At 46.6% G+C, this 22,120-nt stretch overlaps 2 protein-coding genes across 7 annotated transcripts in view; one reads left to right on the top strand and one right to left on the bottom strand.

The window, feature by feature from the left end:
- The window catches only part of nckap1l (NCK associated protein 1 like), a 104,854-nt gene extending 97,230 nt beyond the window's left edge, over positions 1-7,624 (bottom strand). For 2 of the 4 annotated variants that reach the window (XM_087272435.1, XM_087272436.1), the window contains exon 1: positions 7,156-7,624. The gene's annotated coding sequence lies outside the window, so the exon portion shown is untranslated. Of the gene's footprint in view, positions 1-7,140 lie in introns of all 4 variants that reach the window. The other 2 variants (XR_015501978.1, XR_015501979.1) reach the window with 2 other exon arrangements.
- Positions 1-20,368, top strand: part of col2a1b (collagen, type II, alpha 1b) — a 33,851-nt gene extending 13,483 nt beyond the window's left edge. For 2 of the 3 annotated variants that reach the window (XM_087272341.1, XM_087272342.1), the window contains 44 exons: positions 151-204; positions 1,673-1,726; positions 2,096-2,149; positions 3,970-4,023; positions 4,182-4,226; positions 4,851-4,904; positions 5,464-5,508; positions 5,644-5,697; positions 5,970-6,068; positions 6,526-6,570; positions 6,702-6,800; positions 8,160-8,213; positions 8,286-8,393; positions 8,468-8,521; positions 8,954-9,052; positions 9,128-9,181; positions 9,495-9,593; positions 9,708-9,761; positions 10,500-10,553; positions 10,652-10,705; positions 10,826-10,879; positions 11,007-11,051; positions 11,134-11,232; positions 11,695-11,802; positions 12,039-12,092; positions 12,632-12,685; positions 12,795-12,848; positions 13,171-13,224; positions 13,351-13,458; positions 13,566-13,619; positions 13,704-13,757; positions 13,918-14,079; positions 14,433-14,540; positions 14,910-15,017; positions 15,402-15,455; positions 15,550-15,657; positions 15,941-15,994; positions 16,175-16,282; positions 16,387-16,440; positions 16,537-16,644; positions 18,008-18,296; positions 18,383-18,570; positions 18,690-18,932; positions 19,084-20,368. In XM_087272341.1, the coding sequence (XP_087128467.1) occupies positions 151-204; positions 1,673-1,726; positions 2,096-2,149; positions 3,970-4,023; positions 4,182-4,226; positions 4,851-4,904; positions 5,464-5,508; positions 5,644-5,697; positions 5,970-6,068; positions 6,526-6,570; positions 6,702-6,800; positions 8,160-8,213; positions 8,286-8,393; positions 8,468-8,521; positions 8,954-9,052; positions 9,128-9,181; positions 9,495-9,593; positions 9,708-9,761; positions 10,500-10,553; positions 10,652-10,705; positions 10,826-10,879; positions 11,007-11,051; positions 11,134-11,232; positions 11,695-11,802; positions 12,039-12,092; positions 12,632-12,685; positions 12,795-12,848; positions 13,171-13,224; positions 13,351-13,458; positions 13,566-13,619; positions 13,704-13,757; positions 13,918-14,079; positions 14,433-14,540; positions 14,910-15,017; positions 15,402-15,455; positions 15,550-15,657; positions 15,941-15,994; positions 16,175-16,282; positions 16,387-16,440; positions 16,537-16,644; positions 18,008-18,296; positions 18,383-18,570; positions 18,690-18,932; positions 19,084-19,230 (3,756 nt within the window). In that variant the 3' untranslated portion in view covers positions 19,231-20,368. 3 annotated transcript variants of the gene reach the window in all.
- Positions 20,369-22,120: the final 1,752 nt, after the last annotated feature.

Below are 22,120 nucleotides of genomic sequence, written 5' to 3'. Positions count from 1 at the left end.
ACACACACACACACACACACATTTATGAACACACTGCTGAACACACACACTTCTGAAAACGGATAGAGTTTGACAGCGCAGTGTTTACACTCATATCTCTGGTGTGTGTGTGTGTGTCTGTAGTTTCACATCTTCATCTTGTCTTCCTAGGGCCCAATGGGTCCCCGTGGCCCACCCGGACCCCCAGGGAAACCAGGAGATGATGTGAGTATGGACTGTTCACCTGCTGCCGCTCTGTGTGTGCGTGCGTGTGTGTGTGTGTATATAAAAGTGTGTGTGTGTGTGTGCGCCTCCTGCTCTTCTCTTCTCCTCAGCTCCTCCATGAACTCTGTTGCTCCTCCCCTCTCGTACCTCATGCTGTCTCTGTGATGGCGGTGGGCGGGGTCAGTGGCGTCAGCTGCGTGTCTGTCTGAGCGAACTCTCCTTTAGCCATTAGCGTTCTGAGCTAATCTGTGTGTTTACAGAAACATCCTGACTGTTGCAGAGACTCTGAAATTCTCTAACCCTAACCCTAACCTCTCCAGGAGGAGCGGAAGTCCTGGAGGCGTGTAGTGGGCGGAGATATTCAATCAATGACACTAATTGACTTTGATGTGCATTAGGGGCTGCGGCTTGTGTCATGTGATCATACAGACGTGTTGCTGTGGAAACATAAGTGTGATGGCTTCTCAGGGGTCAGCTGAGGTGTTTAAAACTTGCGTATGGAAGGGGTAAATGAAGTGCTAAATCACCCTAAACACACACACACACACATCTGTGGAGCTGTTCTCAATCAGGTCCTGTGAGCCGCAGTGACTCCTCCTTCTGGCTGCCCTACCCTGAGGAATGGCCATATAAGGAGTTCCTCTGTTCATGAGGTGGGCTAGAGCTGTGCTCGATTAAAGTTCTGGAATTAGTATCGACTGGAGAGACAAGCTCGGACATCTGTGGACACAGTTCTTATTCTTTCACACTGTTGTGAATGTCAGTATACACCACCATCATTCAATTCAATTCAATTCAATTCAGCTTTATTTGTATAGCGCTTTTACAATGTCAAAGCAGCTTCACATAAATGGTCATAGTAACTGGAACAGTGTAGTTCAGTAACTGGAACAGTGTGGTTCAGTAACTGGATCAGTGTGGTTCAGTAACTGGAACAGTGTGGTTCAGGTTTTAGTGTTTAAGTTCAGTTCAGTTCAGTTTTGCTCAGTTCAGTGTGATTTAATCTTTACTGAGAGTTCAAACACTGAAGAGCAAATTCATCGATGCGTAGCTCTACCAATCCTGAACCATGCGATCCCGTTATACACCCCCAATGGAAACACACGGAGCTCTGCAACAGTCACAGTGTTACTGGGCTGAACAGGGCCGCTGCTGTCTCACACAGCTGATGTTTCATCAGTGTCACAGCGTGGACATTTCTGTCAACACGATTATTCATCTGGAGCTGCTCTGAGCCGCTGTGTGTTGATGAAGCTCTACAGGAATACATCAGATGAATTCAGGGGTTTTCTGAGCGTCGTCTGTGTGTTTGTGGAGAACCGCCGCTTTGAGGATGAAGCACCAGTGTAAATCTTTCATCTCTGTTAGGATGCAGTTACACTGTTCTGCCACAGGGGGAGGTTTGATCAGATGCTGATCAGTGTTTGATTTGCAGCCTCACGGATGACATGATGTTTTTCTCTCGCAGGGTGAGCCGGGCAAACCTGGCAACGGTGGAGAGCGTGGACCCCCAGGCCCTCAGGTGAAGGAGCGCTAATAACCCAACAGATCTGAAGTGTGTGATGTGTGTGAAGTGTCTGATGTGTGTGATGTGTGTGATGTGTACGGTGTCTGATGTGTGTGAAGTGTGTGAAGTGTGTGATGTGGAGATGTAGAGCTCAAGCTATTGCCCAGATGTGGGACTTTTTTTGCCCAGAAATAGGAGACGTCTGAAAATTTCCATTCACTTCATACCTTTCTCTCTCTTCCATCCCTCCCTCTCTCCCTCTCTCCCTCTCTCTCTCTCTCTCTCTCTCTCTCTCTCTTTTCCTCTCTCTCTCTCTCTCTCTTTTTCCTCTCTCTCTCTCTCTCTCTCTCTCTCCTCTCTCACTGTTTCTCTTTCTCTCCACAGGGAGCTCGTGGATTCCCAGGAACACCCGGACTACCTGGAATCAAGGGACACAGAGTTAGTTCTCCTTCTCTGATTTGTGCATATGACTATAGACAGTGGCAGTGTGTCTGTTGGTGAATGTCATCATCATCATCATCATCATCATCATCATTATGTCCAGAAGACGCATCTATTGTGGAGAAAACAACATTCACTCTACTGCCACTTGCACAAACCTCCATTATGATCACAGAGGCTAGAAATGAATCTCCTACTGGCACCATGAGTGCTCTTAGTTATTTAGTGAGTGTGAAATATAGTGAGTGTGAAATATAGTGAGTGTGAAATAATATAGTGAGTGTGAAATAATATAGTGAGTGTGAAATAATATAGTGAGTGTGAAATAATATAGTGAGTGTGAAATAATATAGTGAGTGTGAAATATAGTGAGTGTGAAATATAGTGAGTGTGAAATATAGGGTTTGCATACTCATATAGAATGTAAGCTGACGAATCTAAAGTTAGCCCAAACTATGTATAACAGTCAATAAGCTCATCTACATACGAGCACTAATTGTATATCTGGGACGATCACACATACATATGGGTTATTATGACAGCCATATATGCACACACACACCCCGGTCTTACAGTCATGAGGTCTCATAATGATCCACAAGTTCCCCGGCTGAAATGTCCTGCTCATGCTGTGCTGTCGATTCAGGTTAGTTTAGGTTAGTGTTCAGGTGAGGAGGACCTCTGCTGGTTGGTGAGGGGATATACACTCCTGTGAGTCCTGATGCAAGGAGGCAATGGACACTGGCGTCTTCTTGGTGATTGGTGCGGGGGTTTCAGGGTGACTGATGGAACTCTTGAGTGAGGGAAGGGTCGAGGATGTCCTCCTGGTTGTAGATTTTGTCCCTGGTGTCTGGAGTTCAGGAGTTTGTGCTCCTGATATGCCTCTTTGCTGTATGATTAAGAGGAGTAATTTGTTTAATAATCTTGAGTTTCTTGCACTGCAGGATTGGAGATGGAGGTCAAGGGTAGACAGCCATACCCCAGACAGCGCTATTATGGCACGGCAGGCATTCGTGGTGCCCGTAGCTTGTGGAAAATGCTGTTTTCCATTCGTCCTCCTCTTTGATTTTCACCACATTGTGAACTGTGTAGAATGAGTTTGTAGGGTGTTTTGCTGAGGGAAGCTCAAGGACTGCTGGGTCGAGTGGATGGGTCTCTGTATTTTACAGATGTTTTGTTTAAGCCACTGTAGTCTATAAAGGGCCTCAGCCATACATCTGTCATACCAATGAAGAAGAAGCCTGCCGACGCTGGTGAGGTGGAAGAGTGGGTAAACGGAGACGTTGAGGGATTGTAATGTTTTCAGCAGCTTCTCCGTCAGTGATGTGAGTCTTGTCAGTTGTTGCTGATGGGTAAAAAACACACGAGTGAATATGGATTAGTTCAGTTGTTGAATAGTCAGCACTGGGTACAGGCTAATGGGAGGAGAAGTCCAGCCAGTTAGTGTAGTGTTCAGGTGAGGAGGACTGCTCTGCTGCGTGGTGAGGGCATATACTGGCACAGAACTGATGACAGATCACAATAGAGATGGAATAAAACTGTAAAGTTAGGTGTAATGTAAACATAGGCATGGATAAAAGTGCAAGGTATGGAGTGTGTCATTGATCACACAAAGGTATGGAGTGTGTGATCAGAGGAGTGTAAAGGCTGGAGAAGTGTCTGAATCTGAAATGGTTTGAGTTCAAATGAACAGACACAGATAAAGTGCATTAAGAAGACATAACGTGTGGATACATGCTGTAATAATGCGTCAGTGTAAACAGAAACATTATTATTATTAACTGTGTGTGTGTGTGTGTGTGTGTGTGTGTGTGTAGGGTTATACAGGTCTTGATGGTGCTAAAGGAGAGTCTGGAGCTACTGGAGCAAAAGTATGACCTTCACAATCATCCTTCCACCATCATTATATATAGATAGATGAGTTCATCAGTGCACATCACATTCTCTCCATCTCTCTCTCTCCATCTCTCTCTCTCCATCTCTCTCTCTCCTCTCTCTCTCTCTCTCTCCATCTCTCTCTCTCTGTCAGGGTGAATCCGGCTCTCCTGGAGAAAGTGGAGCTCCTGGACCGATGGTGGGTGTTTTTTAATAAATCTGCTTTATATGTTCATAACTGGCACCGAAAGCCGGATCAGATTAAAGACTCAAACATCCATCAGAACACACATGATGAAGTCAGATTGTCTGATCAGCAGCACCTCACACTGCTCTGAGATCAGCTCTGATCAGATGCATTCTTCACCGTGTTAATAATGATGACAGCCTCAGTGTGACTGCTGTAAACACAAACAGCAGCTGAAACACTGTGTTCTCAAACCCTTTACATTCAGAGATGAAGGAGAATAGAAGCAGCTCTCCAGAGCTTAAACAGAGTTCAACATGTCAGATACATCACACACACACACACACACACACACACACACACACACACACACACACACACACACACACACACACACACACACACTCACACACACACACACACACACACACACACACACACACACACACACACACACACACACACACACACAGCTCCATGGCTATTTCTGTTAGACAGCAGCGAGAGTAAGCACAGCCTCTCATTTCATTTCTCTACAAGGAGCTTCAGTACACATCTAAAATGCAGTTCATCTTCCCATGATAAATGTGTGTGTGTGTGTGTGTGTGTGTGTGTGTGTGTGTGTGTGTGTCTCAGGGTCCGCGAGGTCTGCCTGGTGAACGGGGGCGTCCAGGACCGTCAGGAGCTTCTGTAAGAATCTTCTTTCTTTAAGGGTCTTCTGCTGCACACGGCTCAGACATTAATCATTTATAAATGTATTGATTGTGTGTCAATGTTGGCCTGAATCTGTTGCTAAAATGATCTTCCTTTCCCAATACACACATCCAAACAGCCTCACAGAACACACTAAATCTGAAGTGTGAACGCCGTCTGTCTGTCCGTCTGTCTGTCTGTCCGTCTGTCTGTCTGTCTGTCTGTCCGTCTGTCTGCTGTTCTGCTCCTCTGTTCCTCTGAGATTCAGCAATATTCAGTAATATAAACTCTTCTGCTGTGCAGGATACTCATGTTCACTGCAGACACACCACTGGGAGAAAATAAGCAGAATAGTCTGTGTGTAGTCTTGTAGAGAGTGTGGATCAGCGGCGCAGTGATGTCCAGAAGTGTAGTAATGCTGTGTAGAGGATGGGGTTAGGTTATAGTCTTTATATGCTGTGTGATATGCACACGTGTGTGCACATGATGACGATGATGATGACGCACAGCACTGAGGTGTGTGTGTGTGTGTGTGTGTGTGTGTGTGTTTTATCAGGGTGCTCGTGGTAATGACGGTCTGCCTGGCGGCGCTGGTCCACCGGTGGGTTTGAGGATCCTTCATTTCTTCAGTCGCTGTGAATCGTGTCTTTATTTGCAGATCAGCAGCTCATCGCATGTGTGTGTGTGTGTGTGTGTGTGTGTGTGTGTGTGTGTGTGTATATGTGTGCGTGTTCAGGGTCCCGTTGGTACAGCAGGATCTCCCGGGTTCCCAGGATCCCCCGGTGCAAAGGTGTGACCTCTCTTGATTCCTCTATCAATGATCCCTCATGTCTCTGCTGCATCACAGTCACTATTCACACCTGTACAGCAGAACACACACCTGTACACCTGACACTGACTCAGTAGAACACACCCCTGTACCACAGAACACACACCTGTACCACAGAACACACACCTGTACACCTGTGTTGCTCCAGCAGATGAACACTCGTAGCTCCACACACACACTGAGGTGTCTCAGATGTTGCTGATGGAGGTTTACTGACGGTGTGTGTCTCTCAGGGTGAAGCGGGACCAACCGGAGCCCGAGGGCCTGAGGGAGCACAGGGGCCCCGTGGAGAGTCTGGTGTTCCTGGAGCCTCGGGACCCTCTGGAGTCTCTGTGAGTATTAAACAGCAGGGCAGGGGACGCGGGTACGGATGGAGATCAGGGTTAGCTGGAGGAGAAACACTGGAAGAGTCCGTTTATCACACACACAATGACAACTCACAGTGCTTTACAGAGCCATGAGTGAAAACACTGACCGATAATGGAGGCTGGAGAGAAGATGAACTGCTCAAACATGTAAACATTAAGTGTGGCGGCTGTTCTGCCTCACCTGGGCTGCGTCACACTTCACATACTAACTGTGCTAAATAGGGTTAGTGTGTCTCAAATCCCAGTAATCAATCAGAACTGATGAACAACGGGGTGTGTTTTATTCTCTGTATCTGCAATGCTCTGAGGTTTGTAAAGCAGTAATAATACTCCAGCCAGCCGTTATTGTGGAGTGAAGGCGTGTGGTGTGCCTCTGCATCAGGAGTGTTGTCTGGTGTTGATCAGTGTTCTCCGTCCGCAGGGTAACCCTGGTTCTGACGGGATGCCTGGAGCCAAAGGATCAGTGGTGCGTACATGAGGATATTCTGTCCATTTGACCACTCCAGAGAACATCTGTCTGATGTGTGTGTGTGTGTGTGTGTGTGTGTGTGTGTGTGTGTGTGTGTGTGTGTGTTTGTCTGTACGTGTGTGTTTTAGGGCGCTCCGGGTATCGGTGGAGCTCCTGGTTTCCCGGGTCCGCGTGGTCCTCCAGGCCCTCAGGGAGCGACAGGTCCTCTAGGGCCAAAGGGTCAATCTGTGAGTCCACAATACACACACACACTGAAACACACACTTTCTGTGTGTCCGCTATACACACACACTGACCACCCAAACAGACACTGACGTCAGAAACACACACTTTACCAGCAGTGCTGTAAGCTCTGTGTTGAACAGATATTTCTGTCTCCATGTCATTGAAATTGTCTACAATAATTGCAGCATTAATGATTAACTCAGTCAGGGGATTTAGATCAGTGTTAGAGAAACTAGAGATTTCTACATTTATTTGACTTCAAGAGTCATTCTGTCCCATTCATCCAGCAAACAAATCTTAAAGTGGGCAACAGTGCGGGGTCTTCATTGTGGCAGTCTGGGCTTCAAAATGCGCCACACATTCTCTATTGGAGACAAGTCAGGACACGTCTCCACTGTGTCCACTATGCTCCATCCCAGACGCCTCCCAGCCCAGAGAAATGCGTCTGGACACTGTTAACATAGGGCTTCCTCTTGGCACAGTGCAGTGTTGGCTGGTGTTTGTGGATGTGACTCTGTATTGTGCTGCTTGTCACAGGTTTAGCGCAGTAGTGCTGAGCCCATGTGCTGATCTGCTTATAGATGAATGAGGACTCTTGATGCAGCGCCCCCTGAGGGGTCTTTTTTAGTCCTTTACGCACTGAAACTCCTCCAGATTCCTTCAGTCTTTAATGCTGTTCTGCACTGTTGAAGGGGAAATATCCACACATCTTCCTCTCTTTCTCTGAGGAGTATTGTGTTCACACACTTCACTCATTTCCTCTCCTATCTGTGGTCAAATTGGCGATCCTCTGCCCATCTCTGCTCCTAAAGCACTAGAGCTTTCCTGATGAGCAGATCATCATCACATCACCTGTGAACATCACATCATCATTCAGCAGATCAGCTGATCACGGCCCTGAACTGCTGCTGTATCTGTTCTGCAGTGTGTTGAGCTCTGACTGACAGCAGAGGATGGAGATTCACACATGAGCAGAAGATGAGCAGCTCAACAGCAGATATTCTGTGTTCATATCGTCTGCAGTCAAACACAAGTCAGAGCACATCAGGAGATCACCGCTGTCTGTTTATTTGTGTTTTCCACGCTGCCCTAAATGTTCCCTGATTTGGGGCTGTACATGCAGTTGAAGCTAAATTCATTCACACTCCTGCAATTTTAAAACTTTTGCAAATATTTGAGCCGTATATCAGTATTGGTGCAAACACAGACAGTCTTTATTCCTACAACAGCAATAATCATCAGCAGTGTCCAGCTCTCGACCCTTCAGTCCCTCCTAACCTTCTCTATAATTCAATCTGATAAAGCCATGTGTGTGTGTGTGTTTCGACCTGCCGAGTGTGTGATCGTGTGTTCTTCTGCAGGGGGACTCCGGCCTCGCAGGGTTCAAAGGTGAAGCCGGTCCTAAAGGAGAGATTGTGAGTTCTGTTGTTTACATTCTTCCAAACTCTTGAGGATCTCTGCGGAGGCTGATCGTATTGTTTCTTTAGGGAAATGCTGGTCTACAAGGGGCTCCAGGTCCTGCTGGAGAAGAAGGCAAGCGAGGACCCAGAGGAGAGCCTGGTGCTGCGGGCCCCCCAGGGCCAACTGGAGAACGGGTGAGGCATTGAGGATTACTGAGCTCTATCTTTACTGAACAGCATCCTGCTGACAAGTCGTCTGTGTTCTGCAGGGAACGCCTGGTAATCGAGGTTTTCCCGGACAAGACGGTCTTGCTGGTCCAAAGGTGAGAATAAACTCCTCTACAGCAGCTGAAGAATGCTCAAAACACTACTAAACTCAGTCTTTTCAGAAAAACAATATTCTTAGATCACGTGTGAATTAGACAATCGCAGGATAATCTGCTGGGGTAACAATGAACATGACTGGTGAATTACAGTGTCATGAGAATGAGTGACAGTAAAAGACAGTCTCGATGGTGACTAATCGGTAAATGAGCCAGTTTGAGCACGCTGGAGATCTCTACTGGTGGTATCTCAACATTTGCTGGACATTCTGCCAGGTCACCTCTACTTAAAGCAGTTTAAAAGTAGAAAATGTAAAGTGAGTTTTCTATAAAACATCTGTCAGTATTCTCAGTCTAATACACACCTGGAAAACAAGTGTTTACAGTGCACCACATGCTGCTAAGCCTGTTTGGTGGTGCTTTGCGTTTCAGGGTGCCCCCGGAGAGCGTGGACCTGCAGGCGTGTCGGGACCTAAAGGAGCCGGTGGAGATCCAGGGCGGCCGGGAGAACCAGGTCTACCTGGTGCAAGGGTAAGCCAGATCACCTGTCGGTTCAGGTCGGCTTTCACAGGTTTGTCTTAACCAGGAGTGGTTTTTGTTATGCAGGGTTTGACGGGACGTCCAGGAGACGCCGGTCCACAGGGCAAAGTCGGTCCGTCTGTGAGTAGATACTGGTTTACAGGCCAGATCTCCTGCCTGTATAAACAACACTTATGAACAATTATTTCAGGAAGTAAGAATTAGAGCAATGCAGTAATGCAACATTAGAAGGAGCGCTTAGGCTGTTAAAGGACGACTCTGTTTCTTCAACATTATTAACCTATATAGGTAATATTCTAACATCAATGCAATGCTGCTCCGTCACTTCCTGTTTCCTGTCACATGACTTCAATCTTACAGAAGAACACACACATTAAATACATGTTCAGATGTGTCGTGTCTTCATTTACCGTGTGTTTTGTTGAGGGTGTAGGGCGCTCCGGGTGAAGACGGTCGTCCGGGACCCCCGGGGCCTCAGGGTGTTCGCGGTCAGCCAGGAGTCATGGGATTCCCGGGACCCAAGGGTGGAAATGTAAAAACCAACACTCTTCTTAGTCCATGTCTGTCTGTCTGTGCATGTTATTATTGCTCTGTTGTGTCAATATTCAATCATAACCCTTTTATGTGCATCTGTGTCTCGCTGCAGGGTGAGGCTGGAAAGGCTGGAGAGAAGGGACTCGCTGGAGCTCCGGGTCTGCGTGTAAGTGTTGATTTGCAGCTTCATAAACTCCGAGAAACGAGCGGACACACAACAGATGGATCTCCAGAGTCTGAAACACTGCTGAGAGCCTCTTCTAGAGCTAAAACTCTGACCTGGTCTAGGATGTGCTTTGGTGGTTTTCGTCTCTATTTCAGTCATCTTCAGCAGTTTCTAAGCAGATATTTTAGTAAATGATCATTTACAAAGTGAAAATAGTGAGCGCGATATTACAGCGAGAACACACTGTTCCCAGAACTAGTGATTGAGTTTTATTGAAGCCAGATCAGAGCTCTGAACACAGCACGAGTAATGCCCGCTTGGAGAACTGAAAACTCAACCTTTAGTTAGCAGAACGCTGTGTGACTCTGCAGCGTGTTCAGATCATTACGGTCCTGTTCTGCGCTTCAGGAGCTGAACCAGATCAACTCCTGCCCACGCTTGGCTCCAGATAAGAGAGAGAGCATTACTTCAGTCTGCAGTGTTGGACTTTCTGATCATAGTAGAGCATCTAAATATCAGAGTCTGACATAAACCACACGCCTGGATCAGGTTCACAGCTGCTCTTGCTGAAATGACCACCACCATAGTGAAGAACACATTAAACAGTGTGCGCACATGCACTGATAATGCTGATCATCGCTCTCCAGGAGTGTTTGTGTCCTGTTCTTTCTCATAATTGACCCTTCACTAACGCCTCCCTTCTCTCTTCTGGTGTGTGTGTGTGTGTTTCCTCATCAGGGTCTGCCTGGTAAAGATGGAGAGACCGGTGCTGCTGGGCCTCCAGGACCTGCCGTGAGTGTGTTACGCATGTTTGAGTGTGTGATGTTCACATGAGTCTGTGTGTGATGCTCATAAATATATGTGTGTGTGTGTGTGTGTGATGTTCATAGGGCTCTGCGGGAGAGCGAGGCGAGCAGGGACAGCCGGGACCATCAGGCTTCCAGGTGAGAGACAGTGAGATCAGCAGATGGGCCTCGGAGTGTCCCTCCACACCAACTGAACTAATCTCCTTAATTAAGTGTGGCGTCCACTGAGGATCTGATTGGTGCTTTTGTTGTCTGTAGGGTCTGCCTGGACCCCCGGGGCCCCCCGGTGAGGGAGGTAAACCTGGAGATCAGGTGAGAGATCCAGAATCCTCCTGACTTAAACAAGAGGAAACTCACTGTTTATTTCGCCAGATGCAGATGTGTGTGTGTGTGTGTGTGTGTGTGTGTGTGTAGTGAAATCTGTGTGTTTCTCATGCAGGGAGTTCCTGGAGAGGCCGGAGGGGCAGGGGCTACCGGACCCCGAGTGAGTCTCTTTTCTCCATCTGTGTGTGTGTGTGTGTGTGTGTGTGTGTTTTCTCCAATGTTAAACTCCTGCTGCTCCTCAGGGTGAGCGAGGGTTCCCAGGAGAGAGAGGCGGTGCTGGGCCACAGGGGCTCCAGGGGCCCCGGGGTCTACCAGGAACACCAGGAACCGACGGCCCCAAGGTCAGCAGATCCGTACACACACCGACACACACACCGTACACACACACACACACACACACACACACTGCAGGTTTGACTGTGAAACAGCAGTTTAACGCAGGGCTGTGTGCTCGTCAGTGATTGAGCCTGTAGCTGTGTTTATCTGCTCTGTGTGCAAGAATAAAGACTCATTCTCCATTTCTCACGCTGCAAAGACGACGGAAACACTGCCGCTGGAGGAACCTGGATGAGGTGAGGTATCGGTGCCAGAGGAGGAGTGTGAGATCTCATGTCTCAGGGAGGGTTATTAGCCTTTACACCCGTCAGAAGATTTGAGTGTTCTGTGATATTTCTGGAAATGTGGACACAAGTTTAGAAATGAAGTGTCTCTGTAAATATTGGTAAATAAAACTACACAAAGGGTTGTTTAATTGTGTGTTGACTTGTGTGAGCGGCGGTCTCTAATGCTGTGGTGGTCTATAGGGTGGTGTGGGACCCGCGGGGACAGCTGGAGCTCAGGGTCCTCCAGGACTGCAGGGAATGCCCGGAGAGAGAGGCACGTCTGGGAATCCAGGACCAAAGGGCGACCGAGTAAGTCACTTGTGAAACCTGTGTCACTTTAAAATACTCGAATACGTAAACTGAAGACACACGCTACTGTGAAGTCTAGAAGAGGACATGAGCGTGTAGAACACAGGCTAGGGTTCGGCTAATTCTGCTCTTTCAAAGATAATATTAGAGGTTTTAGATGAAGGATCTGTGATGTACATCCGTTATGACACTGGAGTGTGTGTGTGTGTGTGTGTGTGTGTGTGTGTGTTTGACAGGGCGATAATGGAGATAAGGGACCAGAAGGAGCTCCGGGTAAAGACGGCTCAAGAGTAAGAGTCCACATCTCTCTGTTCCTCCAGTAGACATCAGACAAACCTTCAACATTCTCTTGATCTTGGATTTGTGTCACCTTCAGGATGTGTTGTGTGTGTTCTCTCTAAACAGCATTAACTAATTTCAGCTAACATCTGATGTGTGCTTCAGCATTGAAGAGCTGGTCCAGTCATTATGAATGAAATGAAAGATTAAAGCTTCTGTTTAATGTTCATTTTTCCAAATAAAGCTGGAATCTGGCCACAGTGCAGCGCCGCCGGCGTGTCTGTTCAGTGGCCAACATGATGAACAGAACTCACATATTAATGTTTAGTAAAGCGGGTCCTGTGTTGGTCTGCAGTATATAAAATACTTCAGTCAAACTAAATAAAGAGAGTCAGCTGTAGTGATCGGCCAGTGGATGAGCTGCTGTGAGTTCAGTTCTGCATGAATGTTGTGGATTCATATGTGTGAGAGTCATTAAGAGTTTTATTCAGCATTTCTGCTAAAGGTCATGAACACCAGTGCATGAAGAGGCTGCTTTGTGTCTTTACAGGGTTTAACGGGTCCAATTGGTCCAACAGGTCCTGCGGGACCCAACGGTGAAAAGGTACTGAAGATATCAGTGTATTATATCTACTAAATAAAGATATATCTATTAACTTAATATCTAATATTAATATCTGCACTGTCATTGATCATCCTCACTCATTTTTCAGGGAGAATCGGGACCCGCGGGACCGTCTGGAGTTGCGGGGACTCGCGGTGTTCCTGTGAGTGTTTGTCAGTCCTGTTCTGTCGTTTATCTCGTTTACATCTCGTGTATGTTAAACAAAGTCCGCAGTACAATTAAACATATTGACTTCAGAACTGATCTACTTAGTTTAACCTTCTTCTTATGCTGGGTTTATTTCTTCATACGTTGCTTAAAACATCTGACATGATTACAGCACACCCTGCTAATCATCTCTGGCTCATGTTGATCTGTGTTGAAGACGTCTGTGTTTAGATGCTTCATAACGCTCTGACAGCAGTATTGTGCATGCCAGACAGGAATGACACAATAAAACAAACACTTCTGTATTTTTATGGCAGGGTGACCGAGGAGAGACTGGCCCTCCTGGTCCTGCTGGTTTTGCTGGTCCACCAGTAAGTTCAGCAAATGCTTTGATAGTCACACACATGAGAGTTTCCTGATATCTGCCTACAGTGAAGGCCTCAGAGCTGCTGTATAATGTGTCATTCAGAAACTCTGCTTTGCTCTGTATGTATTAGGGTGCAGATGGACAGCCGGGAGTGAAAGGAGAGCAGGGTGAAGGTGGACAGAAGGGTGATGCTGGAGCCCCGGGCCCTCAGGGGCCCTCTGGAGCTCCGGGCCCGCAGGTAACATCAGCGTAATTGTTCTGTTTCTGAACCGTGATGTGAAATGGTGATGTTTACCCTAAAGCAGTTCTGTAGTTCTTAATACTGGACTCCTCTTTTTCTTAAAGGGACCAACCGGTGTGTCTGGACCAAAAGGGGCTCGTGGTGCTCAAGGCCCTCCTGTAAGTACAAGATCAAGTAGACACAGGACATGCAGATAAATTAATGTGTTGATAAGTAAATGCTCATTTTTAAAATGTTTGCAGGGTGCCACGGGTTTCCCCGGAGCCGCTGGAAGAGTTGGACCTCCTGGTCCTAATGTAAGAAAAGCAATAGAAAGCAAAACACATCTATAGTGTGGAGTAAAACATCTGATGAGTATGAGCAACGTTCTGACAGACATTCATGAGGGCGATCAGAGAAACCTCTGTGTGTTCTTCACTGGGTCCGCCATCATGTTTCTAATTTTCTTATTCTCAGGGTAACCCTGGTCCAGCCGGTCCTGCTGGTCCTCCTGGTAAAGATGGGCCAAAGGGTGTCAGAGGAGACGGTGGTCCTCCTGGAAGACCTGGAGACGCTGGTTTACGGGGTTCGGCTGGTCCTGCAGGAGAGAAGGGAGATCCTGGTGAAGACGGTCCTCACGTACGTACTGCAGGATCTCAGTAAACATGATTCTGACTGTAAAAGCAGATAATAAAGACGCTAACAGTGAAAGCAATGGATGAAAACCTGCTAATTAAATGAAAAGTGCACAGATATGAGCAGCTGAGTGTAAACTACTGAGTGCCCTTGAGCAGCTGGCGGTTCCTGACATTAAACCCATCTACAAACTGATCTCTCCTGTCCCTCAAACACTGCTAGACTGAAGAACTGTGCTCAGATCTCAGGAAATCTGCATTTACCTTCTGCCCTTAACGAGCAGGATGATCTGTCCTGTTTTCAGCTTGTGTTGTTGGACCGCAGTGTGTTGATGAGTGTTTCTTCTGTTCCTCCAGGGTCCGGACGGTCCCGCAGGTCCCCAGGGTCTGGCCGGTCAGCGCGGTATCGTTGGTCTTCCAGGACAAAGAGGCGAAAGAGGATTCCCCGGCCTGCCTGGACCCTCCGTGAGTTCCAGATCAACATACTGATGTTTAATGACTAATGATGAAATACATCAACATTTCTGATGGCCCGTGGCCTGAGCAACAGTTCATAAGCTCTTCTTCAGATTTTCCTTCTCGTCATCTTTGCCAGCTGTTCAGTTTCCAGTGAATGTGACAAACAGACAAAAGCATCAGGGGCCAGAAACGGAGGCGCTTCTGCCTTTTCTGTTTCAAGCTTTTGATTTTTTCATCCACCAAAAACTGAATGTCAGGTCAAATATGGGAGCGATCATGCCTTGAGTTTACTGTCAATAAATAGCAAAGGACAAATAATGTTAACACAGGCATGTGTGGCTGTTAATCTCACTGTATTGCTGATCTCCATGGCAGGGTGAGCCGGGTAAGCAGGGGGCTCCTGGGGGACCCGGGGACAGAGGACCTCCTGGCCCTGTAGGGGCACCAGGTCTGACCGGCGCTGCAGGAGAGCCGGGGAGAGAGGTACGGCTAACCAGACTTCTGATTCACTAATTAATAAGACTTAAACATGATGTTTAAGAATGAAATGATACCTTGCAGCATCTGACTGTTCAGGGTTAGAGAACAATGACAAGGACATCATTTTACCTTTCACTACAAAAGAGATAGACTTAAAGCTGAATAAATATGTGTCCGATTATTATTCTAATAATATCAGGTGTGTAAAATAATGAATGACTGAACCGTAAGTGTTCACTTCCTGTGTTCATCAATGCTCCTGGAGAACTCTTACACTGCCAGAAGCTTAAACACTAGAGTAGAACCAAATAGATGAAGACATTCACACACACTGCACATACATGAGCTGGATTAATGCAAGATTCATGTCGCGTAAATCGTTTGCAGGGCAATCCTGGATCTGATGGTCCTCCTGGTCGAGATGGTTCTGCTGGAATAAAGGTAGGGAGGATATGTAGACCTGGTTTCACTAACTGTAATGACCATGGTGTAGTCTGAGTTCTGCTTGCTGACGATCGGTCTGTGTTCTGTTCAGGGAGACCGAGGTGACACGGGTCCAGCTGGAGCTCCTGGTGCTCCAGGGGGTCCTGGTGCTCCTGGTCCAGTCGGACCCACTGGTAAACAGGGAGACAGAGGAGAGGCGGTAAGTACAGATTTTTACAGCTCTTCATGACGTGTAGAATAAAATGTATGTATTAGTGATGTTATGGTAGAATTATCAAGAATGATCACTGTTCTCATTCAAACAACAACTAAAAACCCACCACCAACCAAACACTTGAGCACAATGGAACAATGTCTCAGAAAATGGCATGACAGAAAAGAGGACTTATTCTTTCCAAAAGATTATTCTAATCGTAATGAGAAGTCTAATGATGACATTTAATGAGGAAGGCACATGACACACTCATTCCTTTCAACTGCAGGGTCCCCATGGGCCTTCTGGACCTCCAGGGCCTGCTGGAGCTCGGGGAATGCCTGTGAGTACCTATCATGTCAGAAATTAATAGCATTCTGGCGTAATTACAGCATTTTTCTTCATTATCAAGTCTGTTTGTTAAAACTCAAATTCTGCTTTTAGCAGTCCATTTGTCAATATACACTCCTAATTCAGTGTAGACCTTCAGAATTAATGTGTAAGCCATGTTCATTAATCACAGGGACCACAAGGACCGCGTGGAGATAAAGGAGAAGCTGGGGATTCGGGAGATAGAGGACAGAAAGGACACAGAGGCTTCACTGGTCTCCAAGGTCTGCCTGGGTCTCCTGTAAGTGCCTACATCGCTCATATTTGCACTCATTTTGTGTAAATGACGTACAAATGTAAGATGTAATGTGATTACTCAAAGGCATGTTTACACTCCAAACACAGGGTCAACCTGGTGATCAAGGTGCTTCTGGACCCTCTGGACCTGGTGGAGCAAGAGTATGTATATTAATGATAAGTCTGCATGAGGACTGATTTTTGCAGGGTGTGCTCTGCAGTGTTAAGGTCCAGTGTTAACCTTTCAACAACTTTTAGGGACCCCCAGGCCCTGTCGGTCCAGCTGGAAAAGATGGAGCAAACGGTTTACCTGGACCCATTGGACCCCCGGGACCCCGTGGTCGTTCTGGGGAGACTGGTCCATCAGTAAGTACCAAAAAAAAAACACCTTTCACACCTCTACTTTGGAAAAGTCAGGAAAGTGGGCGTGTCCAGCTCTGTTTAGGAGGGAGTGTCAGAGGAGCAAAAGAGGGAGGGTCTGTAAAAATTTTGCATAAAAATGGGAGTGTCAATTTGGGCACGTGCTCAAAACACACACACGCAGGGGAGAAAGTGGACATGGACATCAGTAATCGAATTATTTGCCAAATGATTAAAGGGTGGACTTTAACTGCAGTTTGGCTCGTTCATTCAGGGAATTCATCCATGCCCCTCGTGACAAATGAGATATTTGATTCGAGGAACTGCTCTAAGTGTGTATTTTTCATGCAATGTTTGTTACCGCACAGCGAATGAGAGAAAAACCCCTCCGCATTTTCCAGTAACTTAGATGTACTCGGCAGGAAGTCGTGTGTACAAAATGTGGTGAAAATGTGGTGAAGTTTGATTGTGGTGCTAACATGTTTACACTCGGTGTAAGAGTTAGTTGGATACAAACTAACTTTGCTATCTGAATATACAAAGAGCACTGGTCGCTCACTTACCAAATCTGTAGAGCCAGGACAATCACCAGCAACTAGAGCCGCGTCGTTATTAAGAGGAGACAAGCAGCAAATCCGGATCTCACCATTTCCAGATGAGAAAAGCTCTCGGGTAAACAATGTTTCTTAGACACTTATTGTTGTCTCGCATCGTATGCACTGTAATCCACACGTGAGTCCAGCTGCGCTCTCATAGAGAAAATGAAAACAAAAGCAAATCATAAAAGCAACACTGCACGCTTGTTTTGGCAACACAACGTGGCGTCTCTCTGCCGTCTGAACACTGTAACATTAATGAATATTAATGAAGTTGCACAATAGAGCGCGCTGATTGGTTTGAACCAAGCCTTACCCATTTATTAATGCAGCACACTCAGACGTAATACGGCACTCCCAGGTACAGACGTCCAGTCTACACAATTTAATACAGGCTAAGATGTCATGGCCCTGACGCAGCTTCAAAAATTAATTTCAAACCAAAAGTACGAATATGGTCGAAATAACGCAAAAACAACCAATTTTCACTTTTTAGTGAGATTTATGTGTCCTAATAGTGTTTTTAGCTGTGTGGGACACATATACGACTGTCAACAGCTCAAAAAGTGTGTTTTGGTGTTTCGTTACCCCTTAAACTCTCCAGAACCCAAGTTGGTGACCGCTGTTCTAGTCAAACCCAATTGAATCCACTGCTCAGCTCGTCATGTAAGATTAGCCTTTCACAGGTGTACTGTTGTGGCATCTCCAGGTGTAGTCTTTAATGTTCTGCTGATATATAAAGACATGTTGAAAACACACTGCTTCTCCAAAAGGGTCCTCCTGGAACTCCTGGACCCCCTGGTCCTCCTGGCCCTCCGGGACCTGGCATCGACATGTCAGCCTTTGCTGGTCTGTCTCAGCTTGAGAAGTCTCCTGATCCCCTGAGGTACATGAGGGCAGACCAGGCCGCAGATGGTAACCATCAGCATGATGCAGAGGTGGATGCCACGCTCAAATCCCTGAACAACCAGATGGAGAACATCCGCAGGCCTGATGGCACCAAAAAGAGCCCGGCCCGGACCTGCAGAGACCTGAAGCAGTGCCACCCAGACTGGAAGAGCGGTGAGCCGGACTCGTGATGAAGGATTGTCTTCTGTCTTGTGTTCTGTGTATTTGTGGCATTGAGTGAGTTCTGTGTCTCTCTGCAGGCGAATACTGGATTGACCCGAACCAGGGCTGCACCGTCGATGCTATCAAAGTGTTCTGCAACATGGAGACCGGCGAGAGCTGCATTTACCCCAAACCTGCCAACATCCCACGCAAGAACTGGTGGACTACGAAGGGTGGGGATCGCAAACACATTTGGTTTGGGGAAGCCATGAATGGAGGATTCCACGTGAGTTTTTATTTTACTTTCTGGTCCTGCTGACCCTCTGGTTGAACTCAGGACCATCTTCAGAACTGTCCTTCAATTCTTAGATCCTCTTAAGAGTTCTCTGTTTTTTGTGACCACAGTTTAACTATGGAGACGAGAATCTGTCGCCAAATACAGCCAGTATTCAGATGACCTTCCTCAGACTGCTGTCCACTGAAGCCTCGCAGAACCTTACCTACCACTGCAGGAACAGCATCGCCTACATGGACGAATCCTCTGGGAACCTGAAGAAGGCTCTGCTGCTGCGCGGATCCAATGATGTGGAGATCCGGGCGGAAGGAAACAGCCGCTTCACCTACAGCGTTCTGGAGGACGGATGCAAGGTGAGAGGATGCCGTTAACTGGGGAATCAGGAATTGCATGAATGCAAGAAATAAATGAATGAAAGATTTTGCACTCGTGTTTACAGAGAAATGGCTGTAAAAGCTGCGCAGTAGAATGCACACTAACCGCTGACGTCTTCTGTCCCCACAGAAACACACAGGACAGTGGAGCAAGACCGTCATTGAGTATAAATCCCAGAAGACGTCTCGCCTGCCCCTTGTGGACATTGCCCCTGTGGATATAGGAGGAGCACATCAGGAGTTCGGAGTGGATGTAGGAGCCGTCTGTTTCTTATAAGACAGAAGGACGGATTAAACACACACTTGAGAGTGAGGAGTAAAGAAAGAGAGAAACTAAAGAACTAGACATTTTAAGCGGGACATCTTTATGATAGACAACAGAAGTGCTTCCGAACGTATTTTTAGGATATGCACTGATAGGCAGTGTCAGTCTTCACCTGTGACTGTGCTGTCACTCATTCCCACCTCCACCCTCCGGGACCACCTCCATCTACAGCAGAACGGTGTATGAGGGAGAAACCAGAGCAAAGACAGAAGCAGAAGAGTCTTCGTATTTATTTATTGTTAAGGTGCTATTCCCCTGTCATTAGGATCATCAGCGACAGTCCCCGTATTAAGCATTCAACTCCCACAGACTTTACACCACCCTGAGCCTTCATATGCGAGTGCTGGTGTTTCTCACGGCCACAGTCTGTGTACATCACTGCGCATTCAAGCATAATCAGCGGTGCTAATCTTTCAGAATGCCTTGCAGATTTTTACAACAGCCTGATATATAATAGACATCTAATTGTTTGTTTGTATATATGTGTGTGTGTGTGTGTGTGTGTGTGCGCGCATTACAGTTAGCTTTTCATTCTACAGTCCCCTAACCCCTATTAAGGCAGCCTGTTTAGTGTACTTTATTAGAGACCCTTCATGTAGTGGATTTACATTTGAAGCTACCTCATGCTGGACAAAACAATCACAGAGAGAGCAGTCTTTACTAGAGCCTCGAATCAGGACAAAGCCAGACTGTGCGCTGGTCACAATCAAGTAAGATCAATGAGATGTCATTGCGTCTGCCCCATTCATGCCTCTTTCTGAAATCGCCGTTTGCTAATGCTAGCTCAGTCGGTCTCATCCTGTAGACTGAAAACAGATGCATGTGATAGTGGAAAAGCTAAGCACTGTTGTAGTATTGTGTTCATTTTGCTGTTGTAGTTTTCCTGAATGCCAATGTTTAAAGTTGTACACTAGAGATGCTGTTTATCCTCTCTCTTTGGTTTTGGATGCACTCTTAGATGTAGGGGAAGAGCCGTGTAGTCGAGCGCATCAGCTCTCCTGCCATCAGTGTGTGTGCGGTGTTTGCTTCATCTTTTGTTGTGTTTGTTTTCTAAAATAAAAGGATGCTGCATCTCTGTTTGGTCATATAATATGAGCTTCAGGAGTGGGTTTGTCTTCACTTTTACGGAAAATTCATAAAACATAAATTAAAGCAGCTTAATTATCAGTTCATGATGACTGGCATAAATATTGGAGATCATCTGCAGATGAAGAGCAGAGACGCATCTGTCAGCCGGCTCGGTGTGTTCGTGTTCAGTGAACGTTCACTTCTGCTGTTCTTCTTCTCATCATGGCAATAACACATCCGCCATTTGTGCATGTCTGGTGTGGATTTACCAGGAGGCGTTCAGCTTTATTGAGGATCAACAGGAAACACACACTTGGGCTGCGTCTGAAATCGCATACTTCCCAACTTTATAGTACGCTAAAATCAGTAGTTTGTCTGAATTGATAGAATTAGAGAGTCAGGATGTGAGAAGCGCCCAGATGACCGACTACTTCAGGGGAGATTCTGAAGTGCGCATCGGATGGACACTACGGTATCCCATAATGCCCCGTGAGAGAATTCATGAATAGGAGTGAAGCAGCACAACTCACGCGGGTAGACAACGTGATCATGACAATATGGCGGATGTAGTACATCTGAGTTCATAATGCTGACATTCATACTGTATAGAGCGCACTACACCAACGGCCGAGTCGTACGTTACATTCAACTGCAGTTCCCACTGAGGAGCAGCCGGTTTCAGACGCAGCCTTGGTTTGCATCCATGTTTGTGTTCCAGTCTGATTTTACATGCCCTTCACACACGTCTGAAGCATCTTCATGTGTGTGTGTGTGTGTGTGTGTGTGTGTGTGTGTGTGTAGTATGAATGTATATCAGACGCTCTACATCAGCTATTTATCCCCATCATGTGACCTACCTGCGCTGCTTTACTCACAGTCATGAATTCTCCCGCGGTGCATTATGGGATAGCGTAGAGTGAGCACTATAGAATCTGGCCAGGAATAGGGGTAGGAGGAGCAGGTCATCCGGACGGTCCAGCCTATGGCTAATACAGGGGTGCTTAGTGCCTCTATTCATCAGTTCCCCTATAGCGCATGTGTTTGGACTGTGGGGGAAACCGGAGGAAACCCACGCCAACACAGGGAGAACATGCAAACTCCACACAGAAACACCAACTGACCCAGTCGAGACTCGAACCAGAGACCTTCTTGCTGTGAGGCGATCGTGCTACCCACTGCACCACCGTGATGCCGCATGACAAATTACTTAAGTGTATTGTTGTTTGAATCCAGTTCATCAGCATAGATGAGTAGTGAATTTGCATAATCTCTCAGACATGTGCAGGAACTGTGATTGTAAACAAGAATAGACCAAACGGCCAAATAAAGCTGTTTAATTGAACACAAAGCAGAAGCAGGCCGGCTGCACAAGGCCCTGACCCAAACTGCACAACTGAAGGAACATGAAGTAAACTGAGGGACAATACAGGGATATGGTATAGAATTTATTGCACTTGGGTACAGAAGTATTAAGATTTATGATGTATTGCAGTATTGTAGATGTATTTCTGTAGTTGCACTTCTGAAAAGTGCAACATATTGTATTGGGGTAGACCTTCAGCAATAGAACTGAAGTACTGAAACCTCATTAGGAAACTGTTGTCCACCGAGCAGCAGCAGCAGCAGCAGTTGTTGTTGTTGTGCTTCAGTTGTATTGCAGAAGCAGTACTTCATCATAGCAGTATCACTTCAGTACTGTGGCAGTAGCTGTTCTTCAGTTGTGTTGCAGTAATACTGAATTATTCTGAAATTATGCTGTTTTTTATAAGTCGCC

This window comes from Danio rerio, chromosome 11, assembly GCF_052040795.2.
Source record: "Danio rerio strain M-AB ecotype USA chromosome 11, GRCz13ab, whole genome shotgun sequence".
In the NCBI taxonomy this organism is placed as follows: Eukaryota; Metazoa; Chordata; class Actinopteri; order Cypriniformes; family Danionidae; genus Danio; species Danio rerio.
Note: the sequence above shows the minus strand (reverse complement) of the source record. Positions and strands in the feature narration are given on the sequence as shown.